This window comes from Pongo pygmaeus, chromosome X (genome assembly GCF_028885625.2).
Source record: "Pongo pygmaeus isolate AG05252 chromosome X, NHGRI_mPonPyg2-v2.0_pri, whole genome shotgun sequence".
NCBI classification, from domain to species: Eukaryota; Metazoa; Chordata; class Mammalia; order Primates; family Hominidae; genus Pongo; species Pongo pygmaeus.
The window spans coordinates 44,354,806-44,376,668 of NC_072396.2; the positions used below are offsets into that span (position 1 = coordinate 44,354,806).

Here is a 21,863-nt window from a genome sequence, read left to right on the forward strand (position 1 = left end):
TGGAATGAGCCAGAGGATTAGTGTTGGGGGGGTTATATCAGGAATGTGACAAAGGCTCTGCGGGGAAACAGGGAAGCCTAGATGTTTTAGGGATGGTGTGGTATCACCCCGAAATGATCAGAGGGGTAGTGGGGAGATACAACGGTTGCATGGCGTGGCAGGATGGTATCTTCCAGGAATGAGCCACGCTATGGGTGGTGGGGGAGACCATCAGGGGGATGTTGGCTGGCATGGTATCGTTGTGGAATGACCCAGAGGGACAGGGCAGAGAGAGAAAGCATGAATGGTGTGGCAGGATATATTTTCCAGGAATGAGTCACAGGGGCAGTAGGGAAACATGAAGAGTAGATGGTGAGGTGGGATGGTACCGCCCAGGAATGGTCCACAGGAGCTAGGGGATACAGAGAACATTGGCTTGTTGGCAGGCATGGTTTTTCCTGTAGTGACCCAAAGGGTTGGGAGTGGTGGGGGAGGTAACTTCCATCCACGACCCAGAGGAGAGGGAGGAGACAGGAAGTGTGGAAGATGACCACGATGGTATCTTCCAGGGATGACCCAAAGGGGCAGCAGGACACAGGATGGATTGTGTTTTGAGAGATGGTGTCTTCTAGGAATGAGCCACCCTGGTGGTGCCTGGGGGGGACACAGGAAGAGGTATGTGGAGATGGCATCTTCCTGGATGACCAAAGGGGAAAGGGTGGTGGAAAGGCAAGGTGGAAGTGTTGGGGGGGGGGGGTATGATAGTATCTTTCAGGAATGTGGTATAGTCACTGTGGGGAAACAGTGGAAGGGTAGATGTGGTTATATCATCTCAAAATGACCCAGAGGGCTAGGGGGAAATAGGAAGGTTGCATGGTGTGGCAAGATGGTATCTTCCAGGAGTGAGCCACACTTGCCGTAGTGGGGGTGGAGACAGGATGGAAGGTGGATGTGGATGGTATTTTCCTGGAGTGACCCACAGGGGCAGTAGGTAACAGTGGGTTGGGTTTAGAGAGATGGTATCTTCCAGCAATCTGCCACAAGGGTGGTTAGAGGTCCGGGGGATACCGGAAGGGTGAATGGTGTGGCAGGATGGTATCTTCCAGCAATAAACCCTGGCAGGTGGGTGTTTTGGGGGGATTGTGTCTTCCAGGAATGGACCACAGGGGTAGATGGGAGACAGGTAGGGTATGACAGAATGATATTTTCCAGGCATGACCCACAGGGCAGGGGATAGAGAAGAAGGATGAATGTTGCATTGGAGATGGTACCTTCCAGGAATGAACTACGGAATTGGGGAAGCAGGGGAATGATGGATGAGGTAGGGGAATGGGATCTTCCAGGATGGCTCAGAGATCCCAGAGGGAGTCAAGGCAGGGTAAATAATGTAAGAGGGGATAGTATCTTTCAGGAATATGACACAGGCACTATAGGGTCACAGGAAAGGGTAGACGTTTTGGGGAGGAGGCGGTATCATCCTGAAATGACCCGGAGGAGTAGTGGGGAAACAGGAAGGTTGGATTGTGTGGCAGGATGGTATCTTCCAGGAATAAACCACACTGGTGATGCTTCGAGGGGGACACAGGACCGGAGATGGTATCTAACAAAATGACAGGGAAGAGTACATAGTTCTGTGTAGGGGTATAGTATCTTTCAGGAACGTGACATAGCCACTGCGGGGAGGCAGGGAAGGGTAGATGTCTTAGGGAGTGGGTGGTATCATCCAGATATGACTCAGGAGTAGGGGGGAAATAGAAAGGTTGGATGGTGTGGCAATATGGTATCTTCCAGGAATGAACCACACAGGTGGTGACTGGGGGAGGCAGGAAAGGTGGGTGGTGTTGGGGGATGGCGTCTTCTAGGAATGACCCACAGGAGAAGGGGGAGACAGGGTGTATTGGCTTTGGAGAGAGCCACAGGTGCGGTGGCTGGGGAGACAAGAAGGGCAGATGGTGTGGAAGGATGGTATCTTCCAGAAACAACCCACAGGGATACGGGGAGACGGGTTTAGAGAGATGGTATCTTCCAGGAATGAGCCACATGGGGAGTGGTAGGGAGAGACACGAAGGATGGATGTTGTGGGGGGTGGTATTCGGGAATGACATAGCTGGGAATGGGGGAGACAGGAAACAGGAATGCTGTGGCAAGATACATCTTCCAGGAATGAGCCACGAGGGCTTGAGGGGAGACATTATGATTGGATAGTGTTGGTACATGGTATATTCAAGGAATTAGCCATAGGTTTAGAGGGGAGACAGCAAGAGTAGATGGTGTGAAGGGGATATCTGCCTCTAATGGCCCACAGGTGCACGGGGTAGATAGGGGAGATTAGATAGTGTTGGGGGAATTATATCTTCCGGGAATGTGACACAGGCTCTGGAAGAGATGGTGAAGGTGGAATTTGGTTGTGGGGCAGGGGAGGGGGGAGGTAATGATATCCCCAAATCACCCATAGTATTAGGGTGGCAAGAGGAAGATTGGATGGTGTAGGCAGATGGTATCTACTAGGAATGACTTTCAGAGTCAGTGGGGACATGTGAAGATAGAAAATGTGTTTGCGGAGATACTGTCTTCTAGGAATGAGACACAACTGCTGAGGGGAAGCAGGGAAGGGTGTATGTTTTGGGGGCAATGGTACCATCCAGAAATGAACCAGAGGAGTAGGGGATAGACAGGAAGAGTCAATGGTGTGTGGCAGGATGCTACCTTCCAGAAATGACCCACAGGTACGTGGGGAGACAGGAAAGGTTGGATGATGTGGGGAGAATGGTATCTTTCAAGAATGACTCAAAGTTCTCAGGGGAATGGGGAGACAGGGACAGGTAGATGATGTACAGTGATGGAATCTTCTAGGCATAGAGGACAGGGACAAGCTTTTGTGAAGGCCTTGAGGTGAGAAGGATATTGGCATGTTTGAGCAACTGAGTGGACAGTGTAGCTGGACCATAGTGATGACAAGAGCAAGTGGTATAAGGGGAGTTTGGAGGACTGGTCTAGAGGCTGACAGTGCAGGATCTATTGGCCACATTGAAGATTTGTCCTTTCTTCACTGAAGATCATTGAAGGGTTTTAAGCAGAGGGTTTTTTGAGTTTGGCACTTTTAAAAGACCTCATTGGCTATAGTGTAGAGGATACAAGAGGAGATGCAAGATGACCAAGTAGGAGCCACCACTGCTATAGCCTGGACATATTGGTAGCCTGGAACAGGGCTGTGGCAATGAAGATGGAGAGGAGAGGATGGGTATTGAAAGAAGCTTATTGATGCTTAGAGAGAACCTGGATTAGCATACTTGGAGCTAACTCATAATTTCTTTTTTTTTTTAAATTATACTTTAAGTTCTGGGGTACATGTTCACAACGTGCAGGTTTGTTACATAGGTATCCATGTGCCATGTTGGTTTGCTACACCCATCAACTCGTTATTTACATTAGGCATTTCTCCTAATGCTATCCCTCCCTGAGCCCCCCATCCCCTGACAGGCCCTGGTGTGTGATGTTCCCCTCCCTGTGTCCATGTGTTCTCATTGTTCAACTCTCACTTATGAGTGAGAACATGCGGTGTTTGGTTTTCTCTTCTTGTGTTACTTTGCTGAGAATGATGGTTTCCAGTTTCATCCATGTCCCTGCAAAGGACATGAACTCATCCTTTTTTATGGCTGCATAGTATTCCATGGTGTATATGTGCCACATTTTCTTCATCCAGTCTATCATTGATGGGCATTTGGGTTGGTTCCAAGACTTTGCTATTGTTAACAGTGCTGTAATAAACATATGTGTGCATGTGTCTTTATAGTAGAATGATTTATAATTCTTTGGGTATATACCCAGTAATGGGATTGCTGCGTCAAATGGTATTTCTAGTTCCAGATCTTTGAGGAATCGCCATACTGTCTTCCATAATGGTTGAACTAATTGACATTCCCACCAACATTGTAAAAGCGTTCCTATTTCTCCACATCCTCTCCAGCATCTGTTGTTTCATGACTTTTTAATGATTGCCATTCTAACTGGCATGAGATGGTATCTCATTGTGGTTTTGATTTGCATTTCTCTAATGACCAGTGATGATGAACATTTTTTCATAAGTTTTTCGGCTGCATAAATGTCTTCTTTTGAGAAGTGTCTGTTCATATCCTTTGCCCATTTTTTGATGGGGTTGTTTATTTCTTGTAAATTTGTTTAGGTTCTTTGTAGATTCTAGATATTAGCCCTTTGTCAGATGGGTAGATTACAAAAATTTTCTCCCATTCTGTAGGTTGCCTGTTAACTCTGATGATAGTTTATTTTGCTGTGCCAAAGCTCTTTAGTTTAATTAGATCCCATTTTTCTGTTTTGGCTTTTGTTGCTATTGCTTTTGGTGTTTTAGTTATGAAGTCTTTGTCCATCCCTATGTCCTGAATGGTATTGCCTAGGTTTTCTTCTAGGGTTTTTATGGTTTTAAGTTATACGTTTAAATCTTTAATCCATCTTGAGTTAATTTTTGTATAAAATGTAAGGAAGGGATCCAATTTCAGCTTTCTGCATATGGCTAGCCAGTTTTCCCAGCACTATTTATTAAATAGGGAATCCTTTCCCTGTTGCTTGTTTTTGTCAGGTTTGTCAAAGATCAGATGGTTGTAGATGTGTGGTGTTATTTCTGAGGCCTCTGTTCTGTTCCATTGGTCTATATATATCTGTTTTGGTACCAGTACCATGCTGTTTTGGTTACTGCAGCCTTGTAGTATAGTTTGAAGTCAGGTAACGTGATGCCTCCAGCTTTGTTCTTTTTGCTTAGGATTGTCTTGGCTATGCAGGCTCTTTTTTTGGTTCCATATGAAGTTTAAAGTAGTTTTTTCCAATTCTGTGAAGAAAGTCAGTGGTAGCTTGATGGGGATAGCACTGAATCTATAAATTACTTTGGGCAGTATGGCCATTTTTGTGATATTGATTCTTCCTATCCATGAGCATGGAATGTTCTTCCATTTGTTTGTGCCCTCTTTTATTGCGTTGAGAAGTGGTTTGTAGTTCTCCTTAAAGAGGTCCTTCACATCCCTTGTAAATTGGATTCCTAGGTATGCTATTCTCTTTGTAGCAATTGTGAATGGGAGTTCACTCATGATTTGGCTCTCTGTCTGTTATTGGTGTATAGGAATGCTTGTGATTTTTGCACATTGATTTTGTATCCTGTGACTTTGCTGAAGTTGCTTATCAGCTTAAGGAGATTTTGGGCTAAGACGATGGGGCTTTCTAAATATGTAATCATGTCATCTGCAAACAGAGACAATTTGACTTCCTCTCTTCCTAATTGAATACCCTTTATTTCTTTCTCTTGTGTGATTGCCCTGGTCAGAACTTCCAATACTATGTTGAATAGGAGTGGTGAGAGAGGGCATCCTTGTGCCAGTTTTCAAAGGGAATGCTTCCAGTTTTTGGCCATTCAGTATGATTTTGGCTGTGGGTTTGTCATAAATAGCTCTTATTATTTTGAGATACGTCCCATCAATACCTAGTTTATGGAGAGTTTTTAGCATGAAGGGCTGTTGAATTTTGTCCAAGGCCTTTTCTGCATCTATTGAGATAATCTTGTGGTTTTTGTCATTGGTTCTGTTTATGTGACGGATTACGTTTATTGATTTGTATATGTTGAACCAGCCTTGCATCCCAGGGAAGCTGACTTGATCTTGGTGGATACACTTTTTGATGTGCTGCTGGATTTGGTTTGCTAGTATTTTATTGAGGATTTTCGCATCAATGTTCATCAAGGATATTGGCCTAAAATTCTCTTTTTTGTTGTGTCTCTGCCAGGTTTTGGTATCAGGATGATGCTGGCCTCATAAAATGAGTTAGGGAGGATCCCCTCTTTTTCTATTGATTGGAATAGTTTCAGAACGAATGGTACCAGCTCCTCCTTGTACCTCTGGTAGAATTCGGCTGTGAATCCATCTGGTCCTAGACTTTTTTTGGTTGGTAGGCTATTAATTACTGCCTCAATTTCAGAACCTGTTATTGGTCTATTGAGAGATTCGACTTCTTCCTGGTTTAGTCTTGGGAGGGTGTATGTGTCCAGGAATTTATCCATTTCTTCTAGATTTTCTAGTTTATTTGCATAGAGGTGTTTATAGTATTCTCTGTTGGTAGTTTGTATTTCTGTGGGATTGGTGGTGATATCCCCTTTTTCTTTTTTTATTGTGTATATTTGATTCTTCTCTCTTTTCTTTATTAGTCTTGCTAGTGGTCTATTTTGTTGATCTTTTCAAAAAACCAGCTCCTGGATTCATTGATGTTTTTGAAGGGTTTTTTGTGTCTCTATCTCCTTCAGTTCTGCTCTGATCTTAGTTATTTCTTGTCTTCTGCTAGCTTTTGAATTTGTTTGCTCTTGCTTCTCTAGTTCTTTTAATTGTGATATTAGCGTATCGGTTTTAGATCTTCCCTGCCTTCTCTTGTGGGCATTTAGTGCTATAAATTTTCTTCTACACACTGCTTTAAATGTGTCCCAGAGATTCTGGTACGTTGTGTCTTTGTTCTCATTCATATCAAAGAACATCTTTATTTCTGTCTTCATTTTGTTAATTACTCAGTAGTCATTCAAGAGCAGGTTGTTCAGTTTCCATGTAGTTGTGTGGTTTTGAGTGAGTTTCTTCATCCTGAGTTCTAATTTGATTGTACTGTGGTCTGACAGACAGTTTGTTGTGATTTCTGTACTTTTACATTTGCTGAGGAGTGTTTTACTTCCAATTATGTGGTCATTTTAGAGTAAGTGTGATGTGGTACTGAGAAGAATGTATACTCTCTTGAATTGGGGTGGAGAGTTCTGTAGATGTCTGTTAAGTCCACTTGGTCCAGAGCTGAATTCAAGTCCTGAATATCCTTGTTAATTTTTGTCTTGTTGATCTAATATTGACAGTGGGTTATTAAAGTCTCCCACTGTTATTATGTGGGATTCTAAGTCTCTTTGTAGGTCTCTAAGAACTTGCTTTATGAACCTGGATGCTCCTGTATTGGGTGCGTATGTATTTAGGATAGTTAGCTCTTCTCGTTGGATTGATCCCTTTACAATTATGTAATGCCCTTCTTTGTCTCTTTTGACCTTTGTTCGTTTAAAGTCTGTTTTATCAGAGACTAAGATTGCAATCCCTGCTTTTTTTTTTTTTTTTTTTGCTTTCCATCTGGTTGGTAAATATTCCTCCATCCCTTTATTTTGAGCCTATGTGTGTCTTTGCATGTGAGATGGGTCTCCCGAATACAGCACACCGATGGGTCTTAACTCTTTAGCCAGTTTGCCAGTCTGTGTCTTTTAATTGGGGCATTTAGCCCATTTACATTTAAGGTTGATATTGTTATGTGTGAATTTGATCCTATCATTTTGATGCTAGCTGGTTATTTTTCCCACTAGTTGATGCAGTTTCTTCATAGCGTCAATGGTCTTTACAATTTGGCATGTTTTTGCAGTGGCTGGTACTGGTTGTCCTTTCCATGTTTAGTGCTTCCTTCAGGAGCTCTTGCAAGGCAGGCCTGGTGGTAACAAAATCTCTCAGCATTTGCTTGTCTGTAAAGGGTTTTATTTCTCCTTCATTTATGAAACTTAGTTTGGCGGGATATGAAATTCTGGGTTGCAAATTCTTTTCTTTAAGAATGTTGAATATTGGCCCCCACTCTCTTCTGGCTTGTAGGGTTTCTGCTGAGAGATCCACTGTTCGTCTGATGGGCTTTCCTTTGTGGGTAACTCGACCTTTCTGTCTGGCTGCCCTTAACATTTTTTTCCTTCATTTCAACCTTGGTGAATCTGACAATTATGTGTCTCTGGGTTGCTCTTTTCGAGGAATATCTTTGTGGTGTTCTCTGTATTTCCTGAATTTGAATGTTGGCCTGCCTTGCTAGGTTAGGGAAGTTCTCCTGGATAATATCCTGAAGAGTGTTTTCCAAGTTGGTTCCATTCTCCCCGTCAATTTCAGGTATACCAATCAAACATAGATTTGGTCTTTTCACATAGTCCCGTATTTCTTGGAGGCTTTGTTCGTTTCTTTTCACTCTTTTTTCTCTAATCTTGTCTTCTCACTTTATTTCATTAGGTTGATCTTCAATCACTGATATCCTTTCCTCCACTTGATCGATTCAGCTGTTGAAACTTGTGTCTGCTTCACGAAGTTCTTGTGGTGCGTTTTTCAGCTTCATCAGGTCATTTATGTTCTTCTCTACACTGGTTATTCTAGTTAGCAATTCATCTAACCTTTTTTCAAGGTTCTTAGCTTCCTTGCATTGGGTTAGAACCTGCTCCTTTAGCTCGGAGGAGTTTGTTATTACCCACCTTCTGAAGCCTACTTCTGTCAACTCGTCAAACTCATTCTCTGTTCAGTTTTGTTCCCGTGCTGGCGAGGAGTTGTGATCCTTTGAAAGAGAAGAGGCGTTCTGGTTTTTGGAATTTTTCAGCCTTTCTGCACTTGTTTCTCCCCACCTTTGTGGTTTTATCTACCTTTGGTCTTTGATGTTGGTGACCTATGGATGGGGTTTCTGTGTGGATGTCCTTTTTGTTGATGTTGATGCTATTCCTTTCTGCTTGTTAGTTTTCCTTCTAACAGGCCCCTCAGCTGCAAGTCTGTTGGAGTTTGCTGGAGGTCCACTCCAGACGCTGTTTCCTGGGGTATCACTAGCAGAGGCTGCAGAACAGCAACTATTGCTGCCTGATCCTTCCTCTGGAAGCTTCGTCCCAGGGGGGCACCCACCAGATGCCAGCCAGAGCTCTCCTGTATGAGGTGTCTGTTGGCCCCTACTGGGAGGTATCTCTCAGTCAGGCTATACGGGGGTCAGGGACCCACTTGAGGAGGCAGTCTGTCCATTATCAGAGCTCAAACGCTGTGCTGGGAGAACCACTGCTCTCTTCAGAGCTGTCAGGCGGGGACATTTAAGTCTGCTGAAGCTGCACCCACAGCTGCCCCTTCCCCCAGGTGCTCTGGCCCAAGGAGATGGGGGTTTTATCTATAAGTCCCTGACTGGGGCTGCTGCCTTTTGTTCAGAGATGCCCTGCCCACAGAGGTGGAATCTAGAGAGGCAGTAGGCCTTGCTGAGCTGTGGTGGGGTCCACCCAGTTCGAACTTCCCGGTGGCTTTGTTTACACTCTGAGCATAAAACTTCCTACTCAAGCCTCAGCAATGGCAGACGCCCCTCTCCACACCAAGCTCGAGCATCCCAGGTCGATCTCAGGCTGCTGTGCTAGCAGCGAGGATTTCAAGCCAATGGATATTAGCTTGCTGGGCTCCATGGGCAGGGGACCCACTGAGCCAGGCACCGGAGGGAATCTCCTGATCTGCCGATTGCGAAGACTCTGGGAAAAGCACAGTATCTGCGCAAGAGTGTACCATTCTTCCTGGGACAGTCTCTCATGGCTTCCCTTGGCTAGGAAAGGGAAATCCCCCGACCCCTTGCACTTTCCGGGTGAGGCGACACCCCGCCCTGCTTTGGCTTGCCCTCCATGAGCTGCACCCACTGTCCAACCAGTCCCAATGAGATGAACCAGGTACCTCAGTTGGAAACACAGAAATCACCCACCTTCTGCGTGGATCTCACTGGGAGCTGCAGACTGGAGCTGTTTCTGTTTGGCCGTCTTGCTGGACCCTCGGCTCCTTTTCAACTCAATTTCTTAAGCAGGAGAAAATGTTAGTTTCTCCAAGAGTTAAAGAATGCATTCCTTCAGAAACTGAATCCTTGAGAGTTTTTTTTCAATTGCAGCAGAAAAACTTTCTGAACACACTAAATAGTGTTGTAAAAACCTGACATTCTCTGACTCCTGTACATATTGACACCTGACTTGCACTTTTGTTCTATGAACAGGACTGCTAGGCGGTTTGCTTATCTTTTTGTGAATATCAATGTGACCTCTGAGCCTCACGAAGTGTCTGCCCTGTGGTTCTTGTGGTATGTGAAGCAGTGCGGGGGCACCACTCGGATATTCTCTGTCACCAATGGCGGCCAGGTATGGTGTGTATGTGTCTGTTCTGAAACAAGAGCTTCATCTGTGATTTTGCTTTCTCCCAGGGCAGTGTCTTTAATAATTGCTTCAGTATTTTGAAACCTGAATAATTAGCAGCATGAAATGATCTCAAAAGATTTTCTGAAAAAAAAATTTCTCATTTCCTTTTGTCACTCCTGTAAAGGAGTTCACAGATAAAGATTGTTTCATTTTGAATTAATTAGGTTTTGAGAATTAAGTTCCTTCCTTTTGGTGGCAGGTAGAATTAGGCTGTTTATGTAGGAGAAGCTAAATTCCTAAAATAATTTCCAAAAAATTCTAGAAATTGTACAATTATTGTACTTAAAATCATCTCTGTTCCAGACAAAAGGTTTCTGTCCCATCTGTTTATCAGAGTGATTCTTTTATGTTAACTGTTACAGAAGGGAAGTGACTGTTCTTCCTTCTAATTCACACAAGTGATTATGGCCACTCTTGCAATAGTAAATTCTGCCTTTCGGATTCTTAGTTTTTGCTACTCACTTGAATTTGCCCAGCTTCCATATCATTTCCTTTATTAATAAGTGAATTCATTTGGTTCATTGGCTGGACACATGGCGAAGCCAGAATCCTAATTCCCCAGACTCTGAGATTCTCTGCTTCAACCCTTTCTGTTATCCAAAGAGAATGGGTATCTCTGTTCTATAAATGTTGTGCTTGGATGGTATGAGGTTTAATTAGTAGCAGTTTACTTCTAACTTAGGTTCTCTGAGTTCCCGAATTCTGAGTGCACAGTACAAGGTATGGTCTTTCTCTGCCAAGTGAATTATTCTTCTCCTGAGGAGATCACCGGAAATCCCCAAGTTCTTGTGACACCAAGACTCATTGCCCATTTGACCCCTAGCCTTGACAAAAGCAGGACAGTTGCATTTTTTAAGTGTCTTTACCTACAGGCAGAGATGACAGATACTCCTTTTAGCCAGTATTTTACTTTCAGAGGTATTTTGATTCACATTTGATATTTGTGTCCTTCATTCAGAGGAGCCAGGATACTTCTAGCCAAATTCTACATGACCTTTTGGAAAATATGGTTCAGATGATTAATCTCAAACCATGATCACAATATTTTTATAAAGAACTTAGGCTTATCCTGTAATTTAATTCAACAAATACTAGACCTGGAGGGGTGGACAGTGAACAAGTTCGTGGTCTTTCCACCACACAAAAACTCAAAGTAGCTCTTAGAAAATAGACCAGATTATAAGTTAAATGGTCTGGGTTTCTTGAGGAAAGACAAATCATGAATGTAGGTCTGAACCACTCTGGGATTTCTTTTTCCTTTTTTTAATTTAATTTTTGAGACAGAGTCTCGCTTTGTTGCCTAGGCTGGTCTCCAACTCCTGGGCTCAAGCAGTCCTTCTGCCTCAGCCTCTCAAAGTGCTAGGATCACAGGCATGAGCCACCATGCCTAGCCAGGAGTATTTTTTATAAAGAACTTTGGTGTTGTCATTAAAACAGTAGCCAGTTACAAAAGTGCAAAAATCACTGCATGGCTGCTTGTGCAGTTTTCTGGAGGAGCATGATTGAGGAATCTGTTAAGTGGTGGGCTGTGCACTTCTAACCATTTAAAGAACCTTCTGGCCGGGTGCGGTGGCTCACACCTGTAATCCCAGCACTTTTGGAGGCCGAGGCGGGTGGATCACCTGAGGTCAGGAGTTTGAGACCAGCCTGGCTAACATGATGAAACCCCATTTCTGCTAAAAATACAAAAAATTAGCCAGGCGTCATGGCACGCACCTGTAATCCCAGCTACTCGGGAGGCCGAGGCAAGAGAATCACTTGAACCCAGGAGGCGGAGGTTATAGTGAGCCAAGATCGCGCCATTGCACGCCAGCTTGGGCAATAAGAGTGAAATTCCGTCTCAAAAAAGAATCTTCTATAATAGGCCAAAAATATCCTTCTGGTTCTTACCAAAAGCATTGTGTTAAGGACTTACCTTCTTAGATTAAGCTGGAAATATTTCCATGGTGATCGTAGCAGAAGGCAGAGGGTAGAGCACTTCTGGTCTTATAAGGGCCGCTCAAGAGAACTATTTAACAATATCTAAAGGAGCAAGCTGATGCTTAGCCTTCACCCTCTGCCTCCACCTTGAAGCTTCCAGATAGTTTTGCAAAAAGTTACTCAAGATCTGATATTCCGAATCTTTTTTTTTTTTTTTTTTTTGAGACGGAGTTTAGCTCTGTCGCCCACGCTGGAGTGCAGTGGCGCAATCTCGGCTCACTGCAACCTCTGCCTCCTGGGTTCAAGTGGTTCTCCTGCCTCAGCCTCCCGAATAGCTGGGATTACAGGCACGTGCCACCACGCCTGGCTAATTTTTGTAATTTTAGTACAGCCACTGCACCCGGCCCTTCTTCCTATTCTTAAAACATCATTTGGTGGTGACTAGTAGGACTAGTAGGACATGACTATCCCTGAAAGCACCCTGTAACTTTGTCTATAATATGGCTCTATCTGCATCCTTACCTGCCTGGACAACCTCAGCCCAGAACTACAGGAATCAAAGGAAATTAGAAACTTCATCCTCTGGAATAAGCACCGTGCCTGCCCCTTCTCAGGGCTCCCTCCACACCCTGCACTCTTTGGCATTTGAAACCCACAGACTTGCTGATATTCCCACTTGGTCAGGGCAGCATTGGCATAGTGGAACATTTCTTCGGGTTCTGTGATTTTTATAAACTTGTAATGGCTTTTCTTTGCCAGAAGCTGTGCAGGGAATGATCATTGAATTGTCTTGGTCAACTCTGCCTCTGTCCTAATGAATTCTTCTGACAGTTAAGTGTGCAGACATTGGAGGCGTGGCCTGTGACTTTCTGGAGGTTTTCTAATCAGTAGCCAATAGGATTTTCCTTCCTTGGGCTTTCATAATGTTTCCTTTCTTACCTACCTCCTCCTGTAGGAACGGAAGTTTGTAGGTGGGTCTGGTCAAGTGAGCGAACGGATAATGGACCTCCTCGGAGACCAAGTGAAGCTGAACCATCCTGTCACTCATGTTGACCAGTCAAGTAACAACATCATCATAGAGACATTGAACCATGAACATTATGAGGTAACTCAGTTTAGTCAAAAGGAGCATATAGTAAATAGGCCTTGTGTCTTTTGCAGCTTCTAACCAGATATAATTCAAGCAGTAGCATAATTAATGCTGACATGTTTCCGCCTCAGTCTTCCAAATTACCAGCCTTGGTTGACCTACCTTGATCTGTTTTGTTGCCTCACAGTTGCCTCATTTTCTCGTTTTGTATGTTTTTACTGCTCAATGTTGTTTAGAAGTGATAAAGATGATTTTTCATGCCTGCCACAAAGACTGCAGCTCACATTTGAGGTAATATTTTGCTTGTGTGTGTTTTAGTGCAAATACGTAATTAATGCGATCCCTCCGACCTTGACTGCCAAGATTCACTTCAGACCAGAGCTTCCAGCAGAGAGAAACCAGTTAATTCAGCGTCTTCCAATGGGAGCTATCATTAAGTGCATGATGTATTACAAGGAGGCCTTCTGGAAGAAGAAGGGTAGGCTGCTATTATTCATGTTTAAACTGTATTATATGAAGAAATCACACTCTTTTAGGATTATTGAACAGAAGGTATTGAACAGAAACAAAGTATTTTCAAACTGGTAGAAAAAGGATTAGAAATCTTGGTCTGTCAATTTCCTCATATCCTTGCCCACACATAATGACCCCAAGAGCACTTGTTGGCAATGGGAGGGAAGAAGGAGATCACATCAGTCATAAGGCCACCATTGCCCTGACTCCTGGTATCTGTCCTGCTTCTTACTTTTTATGAGCAGAGTGAGGTCAACAGGCACCATGGAAAGACCACTGCATTGAAGTTACACATTCCAGGACTTCGCTTGCTTGCTAGCATCAGTCTGTAGGTGTAAAGTGGTGACAGTAATACCTACCACTAAGGTGTTGTGAGAATTAAATGAAGCGGGATCTTGGACTTAGAAAGCTTCCCAGATATGGTGGCTACTGTTGATAAGCATTCTGGTTATACTCATTGGATTCCCTCCTCCCACCTCTTCCCTGGATTGGGTCGTTCCCTCCAATGCAGCCCTTCTCTTTCCTCATGTATGCTAGGAGCCAGGGTCATCTTACCATTTTTGTCATGCATTGGCTGGTCATAAGCCCTTTATGTAAAGGTGATGGAGATGGGTCATTTTCTGTCTGTGGGTGAATAGACATCCTTATATATTCAGTGTGTGTATTTAACAAGACATAACATGTAGGGTTGGGGCCAAGACCAAGAGTTTAAGATTAGCCTTCATCTTAAAAAATAGTTTATATATATTTATGCGTGTATGGGTGTCTCTGATGAGCTTGGTCTCGATCTCCCATTGATTTTTCTCCTGGTTAAGATTACTGTGGCTGCATGATAATTGAAGATGAAGATGCTCCAATTTCAATAACCCTGGATGACACCAAGCCAGATGGGTCACTGCCTGCCATCATGGGGTAGGTTAGAGCAGGCTGTTCTGCATTTTCCAAATTGTGTTGATGTATTGGTGTGGATGCTGTCAAAGTATATTACTTTGGAATTAACCTCAAGCAATGATGAATAATGCTATCAAAATATATAATGTTTCCATGTGTTAAAATATTGCAGTAATGTTTCGTATGTAGCACAAGAATACTGGGAAACTTTACTAAAATTGACACCATTTTGAACTTGTACCCATGTATGTCTTTCTCTCATACAAAGCTTACATGTTGAGGATGGAGTGAAAAAAAGCAGCTAGACAGGCAGTATGGTAGCCACCCCTGCCTACAGGCAGAATGTCCACAGCCATTCTGAAATGAGAACTAACCGCTTTATTCTATAAAAACATTCTAAATGTGGGGTTTCTCGGTTTTATCCTTTTCTCCGTTCCAGATATCTGCTACATAGCAAATGTTAGTTGTTGCCCTGAGATATAAGACAGCTGACCAATTAGGAGGCCCAGTTCAGAATTGAGCCAGGCCTTGATTGGATGGCGTGGCAGTTTTTCTGGTGGGTCACTCTAGTTATCCTTCACCAGTGGTGCTTCGCTTAACCTCTGAAGTGTGCGGATGATCCAGGTCCTGGTTCTGTGTAGGGAAAATGAGAGCTTTTCCCCTCTGTTCTCATTTCGGCACATAGCTGTCCTACTCGATGGGGGCTGGGGGGTCCAGAGAAGGAAGTGGGATCCCCACAAAGGAATTGCTAAGGAGTTCCACAGCCTCCCTCTTGCCTGCCTTTTGGCCTCCTCAAAAACTATACAAATAAAAGGCGATTTATTCTACCACACTATAACAAAAGAACATAGCTTCAGTAGCAATCAAGTGACTTTTAGAGACCAGTGGTCTCCCCTTTACCCCTGGGAAATGCATAGCTCTTGCTCAAAGGGAAAGGTGAACTCATGCACATCATGTCATTGAAGGAAAATTACAAAGGCAAAAGGAGCAGACCCACATCCCAGGGAAGTTAGAAAGCAGGTTGTGCTGCTGGTTACTAACGAGACATTTTATAACCACTTCTCTCATTGTAACATATAAGAACACCAGCCTCCCTGAGAAAGGCAGGTGCTTACAACATAATGACTGTTGGAATAACACATCCTCTTCATCTCTAACCCTATTGGGCAGGAAAGGATATAGGTTGTTTGGGTAGTTTGACATCATCTTCTATATGCCAGAGAAAAGCAGGAGGTTCAGGTACAGGTTTCAGGAGAATGTCAGTTAAGACCAATTCAACTATGAATGGAAGAGCATTGATGTTTTTCTTTCCCTGGGAGTTAGATATAGTGATGTCTTCTGCTGTTTTGGGCTTTCTTTTTTTTTGGAAGTGGAACTCAATATTTTAATGATTTTACTTAAGATAAATAGTATAAAAGGAAAATGTTAAATGGTTGTGTTCTGTGGACAGTGGGGCTAAAACAAATGTAAAATAATAATAATTGGTTATAGAGGACCAAGTATAGAAGATGAGAGTTTCCTTGGAAACTGGGGAATAGCAAAATAATCTGTTTCTTAACTTGGCGATGTAGTGTTAAAAATTAAAGCTACCATTTATTGAGCACTGGTTGTGGGTGCAAGTTTTTATGTGTACAATGCTTTTGGGCTTTCTTCAGCTTTATTATTAACTAGGTTAGGGCTCAAATAACCTTCCAGGTGTTAATGGAGTTATTTAGGCAATTCTTAGAAAGTGATATTCTAATCTCTTTCATCTTGACACTTGCCTCCACCCTGCTCTTTGCTGATGGCCACAGCCACGAAAACCTTGAAGATAGGGGTGGTAATTGCCCAGCACTGTGTTTGTAATAAACTTTTGGAACTAGAAAGGACCTTGTACTTTAGAACTGTGAAATGTTTCCAACACAAAGCCAGCATGTTTAATTTCCTCAATAAAACACCAAAGTAAGTTAAAGCTTATTTATCCATAGTTGGGATTAGATCAAAGAGATTATTTCATTCATGACTTGAGATTTGACAGAAATAACCAACACTAACTGCCCTTTGGGAAGGGAACTGTAAAAAGTATACAAGACGAGTTGACTAAAAATGTTTTCAGATAAATAATTTAATCTTTTATCAGATATTGATGATGAAAAAATATTATATACATCTAAACTTACTGATTCTTGCATAAACCCAGAATCTAACTAAAATAATTAATAACAAGCTATATCTAACTAAAATAATTAATAAAAAGCTATAACTTAAGATGTTGAATCATGCAAAATTATGACTATCCCATAAAGTTCAATAGTTCAGATTTCCTAAATAGTCCACAGCTTTCTCTGAAATACTATTCTCTGCATTAACATACATCTTTGCTTCTCAGAGTGATCTCAAATGACAGCCCTAAAGGAACTGCCAATCCAATTTGAGGAACACTTTAATTTTTGGGTAGGGAGAGGAGGAAATACCTGTTTTTTGCACTGATCTACCTGTCCTTTTGGTCTTGAATAAAAGAAATACAAATTTAAAAATTTTTTAATGGAAAAATAATTTCATTGTCCTTTAGCTCATTTGGATTTTTGAAAGCTTTCTAATAATAGTATAACTAAGGACTTCATGTCACAATTCAATTCTTTTAAATATACATGCAGTTAGTAATATCAGTATAATAAATAGAATATATTTGATTAAAGGGGAGCAGGCAGGTTATAATTGAGTTTTACTGAGTTACTTTATTTGGGGACTATATTAGTTCAGTTTCCAGGGAAGCTGACTCAGAGCTGGAGATCTGGGTGCTGGAACTTTATTGAGAAGTGCTCTGGGGATGACTACCTATGGCAGAAGGATTAAGCAGAACTTGAGCTTCAATGTTTTCCCAACAAAGGCCTCTGCCATTCCCTTGGAAGTTCTGGAGCTGGGTTGCCCTTCAGAGTTGTCTTCAACTGCATCTAGGTCAGAACAACTCTGGGAAGGGGTGGGACCTTGAGCGAGGCATTCTCTGCTGCCCCGTCCAGTTACTGAGGAAGGTTTCAGCTGTGAGCTAAGAGTAACGAGTGCCTGGTCCCAAAGGGAGGCCTGGGGGGGCCCACCGTGGCCTCCACTACAGACACATGTTTATATTTGTTTTTCCAGCTTTGATAAAGTATTTGGCAGAAGGCAACAGTCATTACCAGAATAATCATTTAGCACAACATTCATTCATTCAACATTTGATTTCCTACTATATGCCAAAAACCATGTTAAACTTTAGAAGTAAAATATTGAATAGGAGGTCACCTGTCATGTAGGGGATCACAGCCTAGCAGGGGTTTTGGACACACAGGCAGACCAAAGACAATATGGCATTTGCCCTAGTAGAGGAGGAGGGTCTGAGAGAGTTCATTTAATGCTGAATAGCTACAGGTTAAGAATACTTCAAAAAGAAAGGGCAGCTCTTAAGATAAACAGCTGTAACCTGATCATTCAATGTAACCTCTCTCTCCAGCTTCATTCTTGCCCGGAAAGCTGATCGACTTGCTAAGCTACATAAGGAAATAAGGTAAGAATTTATAACTGAAAAATAGATGAAAAAGTTAGCTTTGTATTGTGTTTTTGCACTGACAGTAGTAGAATAACATGAGGAAAAACACAGTACTTCACAAATATTCTCAAAATTCCAACAAACCAACCTTTTGTATTTTGCTACAGCCCTCTTGACCTAGCCCTTGCCCGTGTGCATATATTAATTTTACATGTTCGTGTTTATTTTACAGTGGTTAAGAGGTAGGATTTCCCTGTGAGATGGATGGAGAAAAATCATAGAAAATATTAGCTGTGAAAAATGCTGTAGAAAACGAATCCCAATCCTCTTTCAAGGCCATAATCTTTTTCTAAGATTCTCTGACATGGACTTTCTAAAAAGTATATTTTAACCTGTAGCAACTTGTGTACATGAAAGTATTCACTACTGATTATCTGGGACACAGTTCTGTTGTTCCCTTATCTGAAAGCTTCCTAGTATAAAATTTATTTTAGGACAGTGGCTTTTTTTTTCTTTCTTTCTGCCTTTCTCTTCCTGTCATGGTATATTTGTTTTGTTTTGTTTTGGAATCCTTTGTTCAGTTAAAGTCTTACCTGAAGAGGTAAGCCTTTTAACATCAGAGTTATTTGGCTGTTGGAGGGATGCCTCTGGGTAGCCCTAAATCTTCTGCTAGCTTTTAAAGAGGTCCAATACATACACAAAAACATAGACTTTTCTCTGAATGTAATTAAAAAAATTAAACAGCTAACCCATTAGCAGCCATTGCTTTGGGAGTTACTCTGATGACTTTAGAAGTGGAGGAAAGGCTGCAGAATGAGTTCCTACATGTGCACACGGATTTGTTTATTTGAACAACCATGAGATTCAACAATCTCATGGTTTGCAGGTAAGCTTTACATGGAAGAAACTCCCAGCTTCAATTAGCAGGTTCTTCTCTGTTCACTGTAAGTGGTAAATGGTTGAATCTCAACAATCATGGCATTCAAACAACCATGAGATTGTGGAATCTCATGGTTGTTAAAAATAAACTCTACTCACTCAATAGAATGAGTAGAGATTTGGGGTCCAGTGATGGGGAATGATTTGTTCAAGGCTCCATAGCTAGTGTCTTAGTGCATTTGTGATACTGTAACAAAATGCCTGAAACTGGGTAATTTATGAAGAATAGAAATTTATTTCTCACAGTTCTAGAGGCCGGGAAGTCCAAGATTATGATGCCAACAGATTCAATTCAGTGTTTGGTGAGAACCTGTTCCATAGGTAGCACTTTCTCATGGTGCCCTCACATGGCAGAAAAGGCAGAAGGAGGAAGGACAAAAAGTGATGAAGGTGGTGTCCTCACTTGGAGGAAGGCAGAAGGGCAGAAAGGGCCTAGCTAGTTCCCTCCAGCCCATTTATAAGGGCACTAATCTATTCATGAGAGCAGAATCTTCCTGATTTCATCATTTCTGCAGAGACCCCACCTCAAAATACCATCACCTTGGAGGTTAAGTTCCAACATTTAAATTTTGGAGGGACACATACATTCAAATCATCGCAGCTAGCTTGTGACAAAGTCTGGAGTAGCATATAGCGCATACTTTTTCATTACACCACACTAAGCTGACATTTTCTTTTGGATTTCCTGCTTTCCCTCCTTATTAATAGTAAAATAAATACCAGCCTGTAGGTAGACATTTGGTTATGATTCCACACAGTGGCTGAACTTCTCAAAAGTTCTTGTAAGGCAAAACCCTTACTGAATATGTCATTGACAAAAACAGTGGTTCCCAGATCTGACTGCATCAAAATATCCCAAAGGATGTTTGGAAAATATGTTTTTATAAGACCTATAGATTGTGATTGAGTAGGTTTGAGGTGGGGCCTGCGTATTTGTATTTTTTAGCAAGCTTTTCAGGTGATTATGATAAGCAACCAGATTTAGAAACCAGCGAATAAGTTCAATGAGATGATTTGCACAGTGGCCTCTTTTGGTCATCACTTAGGTTCTGTTATTTTTATAGCCAAATTAATCAATCAGTGCATTGTTTTAACATCCTTGCCTTACCATATCTTTTCCAAAAGGTTTTAATTTTAAAGGGAAGAAGGGAAAGGGAAAGATAATTTCCTGTGTTTGTGTGAACACATCCTTGGCTTTTCTAATAATATGAAATACGGTAAATAATGACTTGTAACTATTATAATTGTTTTTAACATTCATGAATGAAAATTAACTACAAGGTAGGTTGATTGGATTTCAGGTTTCACTCTACTTTAATAAAAATTTTATTACACATCCAGAGAGTAAGTTAAGCAAGCCTGGTGCATTGGCTCACACCTGTAATCCCAACACTTTGGGAGGCTGAGGCAGGCAGACTGCTCGAGTGCAGAAGTTGAAGACCAGCCTGGGCAACGTAGAGAAACCGTCTCCACAAAAGATAAAAAAATTAGCCAGGCCTGGTGACATGTATCTGTAGTCCCAGCAACTTGGGAGGCTGAGGCGAGAGGATCACCTGAGTCCAGGGAAGTTAAGGCTGCAGTGAGCCATAATCGTGCCACTGCATTCCAGCTTGGGTGACAGAGCGAGACCCTATCTCAGAAATAATAATAACAGTAATAAGTTAAGTACTGTTGAGCTTTTTAGAATAATCATTGCCGATACTTTCATTTTCTAATTAACTCAAAATGTCTGAATTATTGCTTGTAACACCCTTGTGAAGTAGGTGTTAGAATCAGTCATCTCTTCATAGACTAGGCAAAGAGTAGGCTGAGGATGGGTTTTGACTGAACAAATATTTATTGAGTACCTACTATGGGCAGATTACTCAGAAGAGTAGAGCCTTACCCTGCTATTAATTAGCTGAGCAAAATCAAACAAATCTCTGCAGCTCCCTGAGCCTCGGTTTCCTCATCTCTGAAATGAAGGGCTTGAATCAGGCTGAGAGAGACAGACAGACAGACAGTTGTCTTGAGACTTCTTCCCATTCTTCCTTTCCTTTATGACTTTTTATGTATAATGTGAGCAGCTCTTTGAAGGAAGCCAAACTTCCTCTGACTATCGTGAAATTTAACTATCCACCTAAATATCCATCTAATGTTGCATGACATCATCTCAGGAGTGGCATTTGTCTCTCCCTTAAAACCTTCCATGGAAAATGGTGACAATAAGCAAAGTTTATAATCTGCCTCCTCCTCCTGATTTTATACATATGAGGTGAATGTTCTGGAAGTTATATAAATGGTTTAAGTGTGAGGATTTAGATAAATTTATAAGGTTACATTTTGTCCCACGTTATTCAGAGACATTGGGGGCGTGTCTTTAAAATATTTTCTAATGTAATTGGCAACATAAAATTGTATATTTCTAAATCTCTATTTCTTTATTACCAGTAAGCTTGAGCTCCCCCCGCCCTGCATAATTTTGTCTCTTCAGCTTTTAATACTTGTCTTACAGATTTGACTCAAACCTTTTGCCACATTTTTAAGCAAATATTTTTCCAGTTGCTTGTTATCCCTTAACAAATATTTTAGAGCTTTTTCAAATGTTTAAACTATATTAAAACTATAAAAGGTAAATAGGAAAAGTATATAACTGGATCAGTGTGAACCTATGCAAACAAATCCAGAAATAAAACCATTAATTTCTAAAACAGGTGATTTTAGTAAATTAGACCTTTTAAAAAATTCACCATGAGTAGTTGTGAGTTTAAAACGTATTTCGTTTCAAAAAGAGTTTATATAAGTACAACCACTAACTTTTTCAGACATGAAAATACCATGTTCTGGGCTAGTCATTTAGATAATTAATTATGAGAATAACCAACGGCTGTGTTTGAGGTAACATTAGCATATTGTGCCCATCCCTCAGATACACTTTGAAATACTGTGGTCCACAGACCATTCTATCAAGTGACAAATTCCTAGACTGAAATGACTGTAGATACTTTCTGTATAGCATATCTTATGTTACGCTTAAAAGATGA

The 21,863-nt window shown here is 41.7% G+C and overlaps 1 protein-coding gene across 1 annotated transcript in view; it reads left to right on the forward strand.

Moving 5' to 3' along the window:
* The window catches only part of MAOA (monoamine oxidase A), an 85,737-nt gene that overhangs the window by 57,265 nt on the left and 6,609 nt on the right, over window positions 1–21,863 (forward strand). Inside the window, exons 6-10 of the mRNA XM_054471664.2 lie at window positions 9,784–9,925; window positions 12,858–13,007; window positions 13,311–13,470; window positions 14,321–14,417; window positions 17,866–17,919. Of these exons, the coding sequence (XP_054327639.1) occupies window positions 9,784–9,925; window positions 12,858–13,007; window positions 13,311–13,470; window positions 14,321–14,417; window positions 17,866–17,919 (603 nt within the window). The remainder of the gene's footprint in view (window positions 1–9,783; window positions 9,926–12,857; window positions 13,008–13,310; window positions 13,471–14,320; window positions 14,418–17,865; window positions 17,920–21,863) is intronic.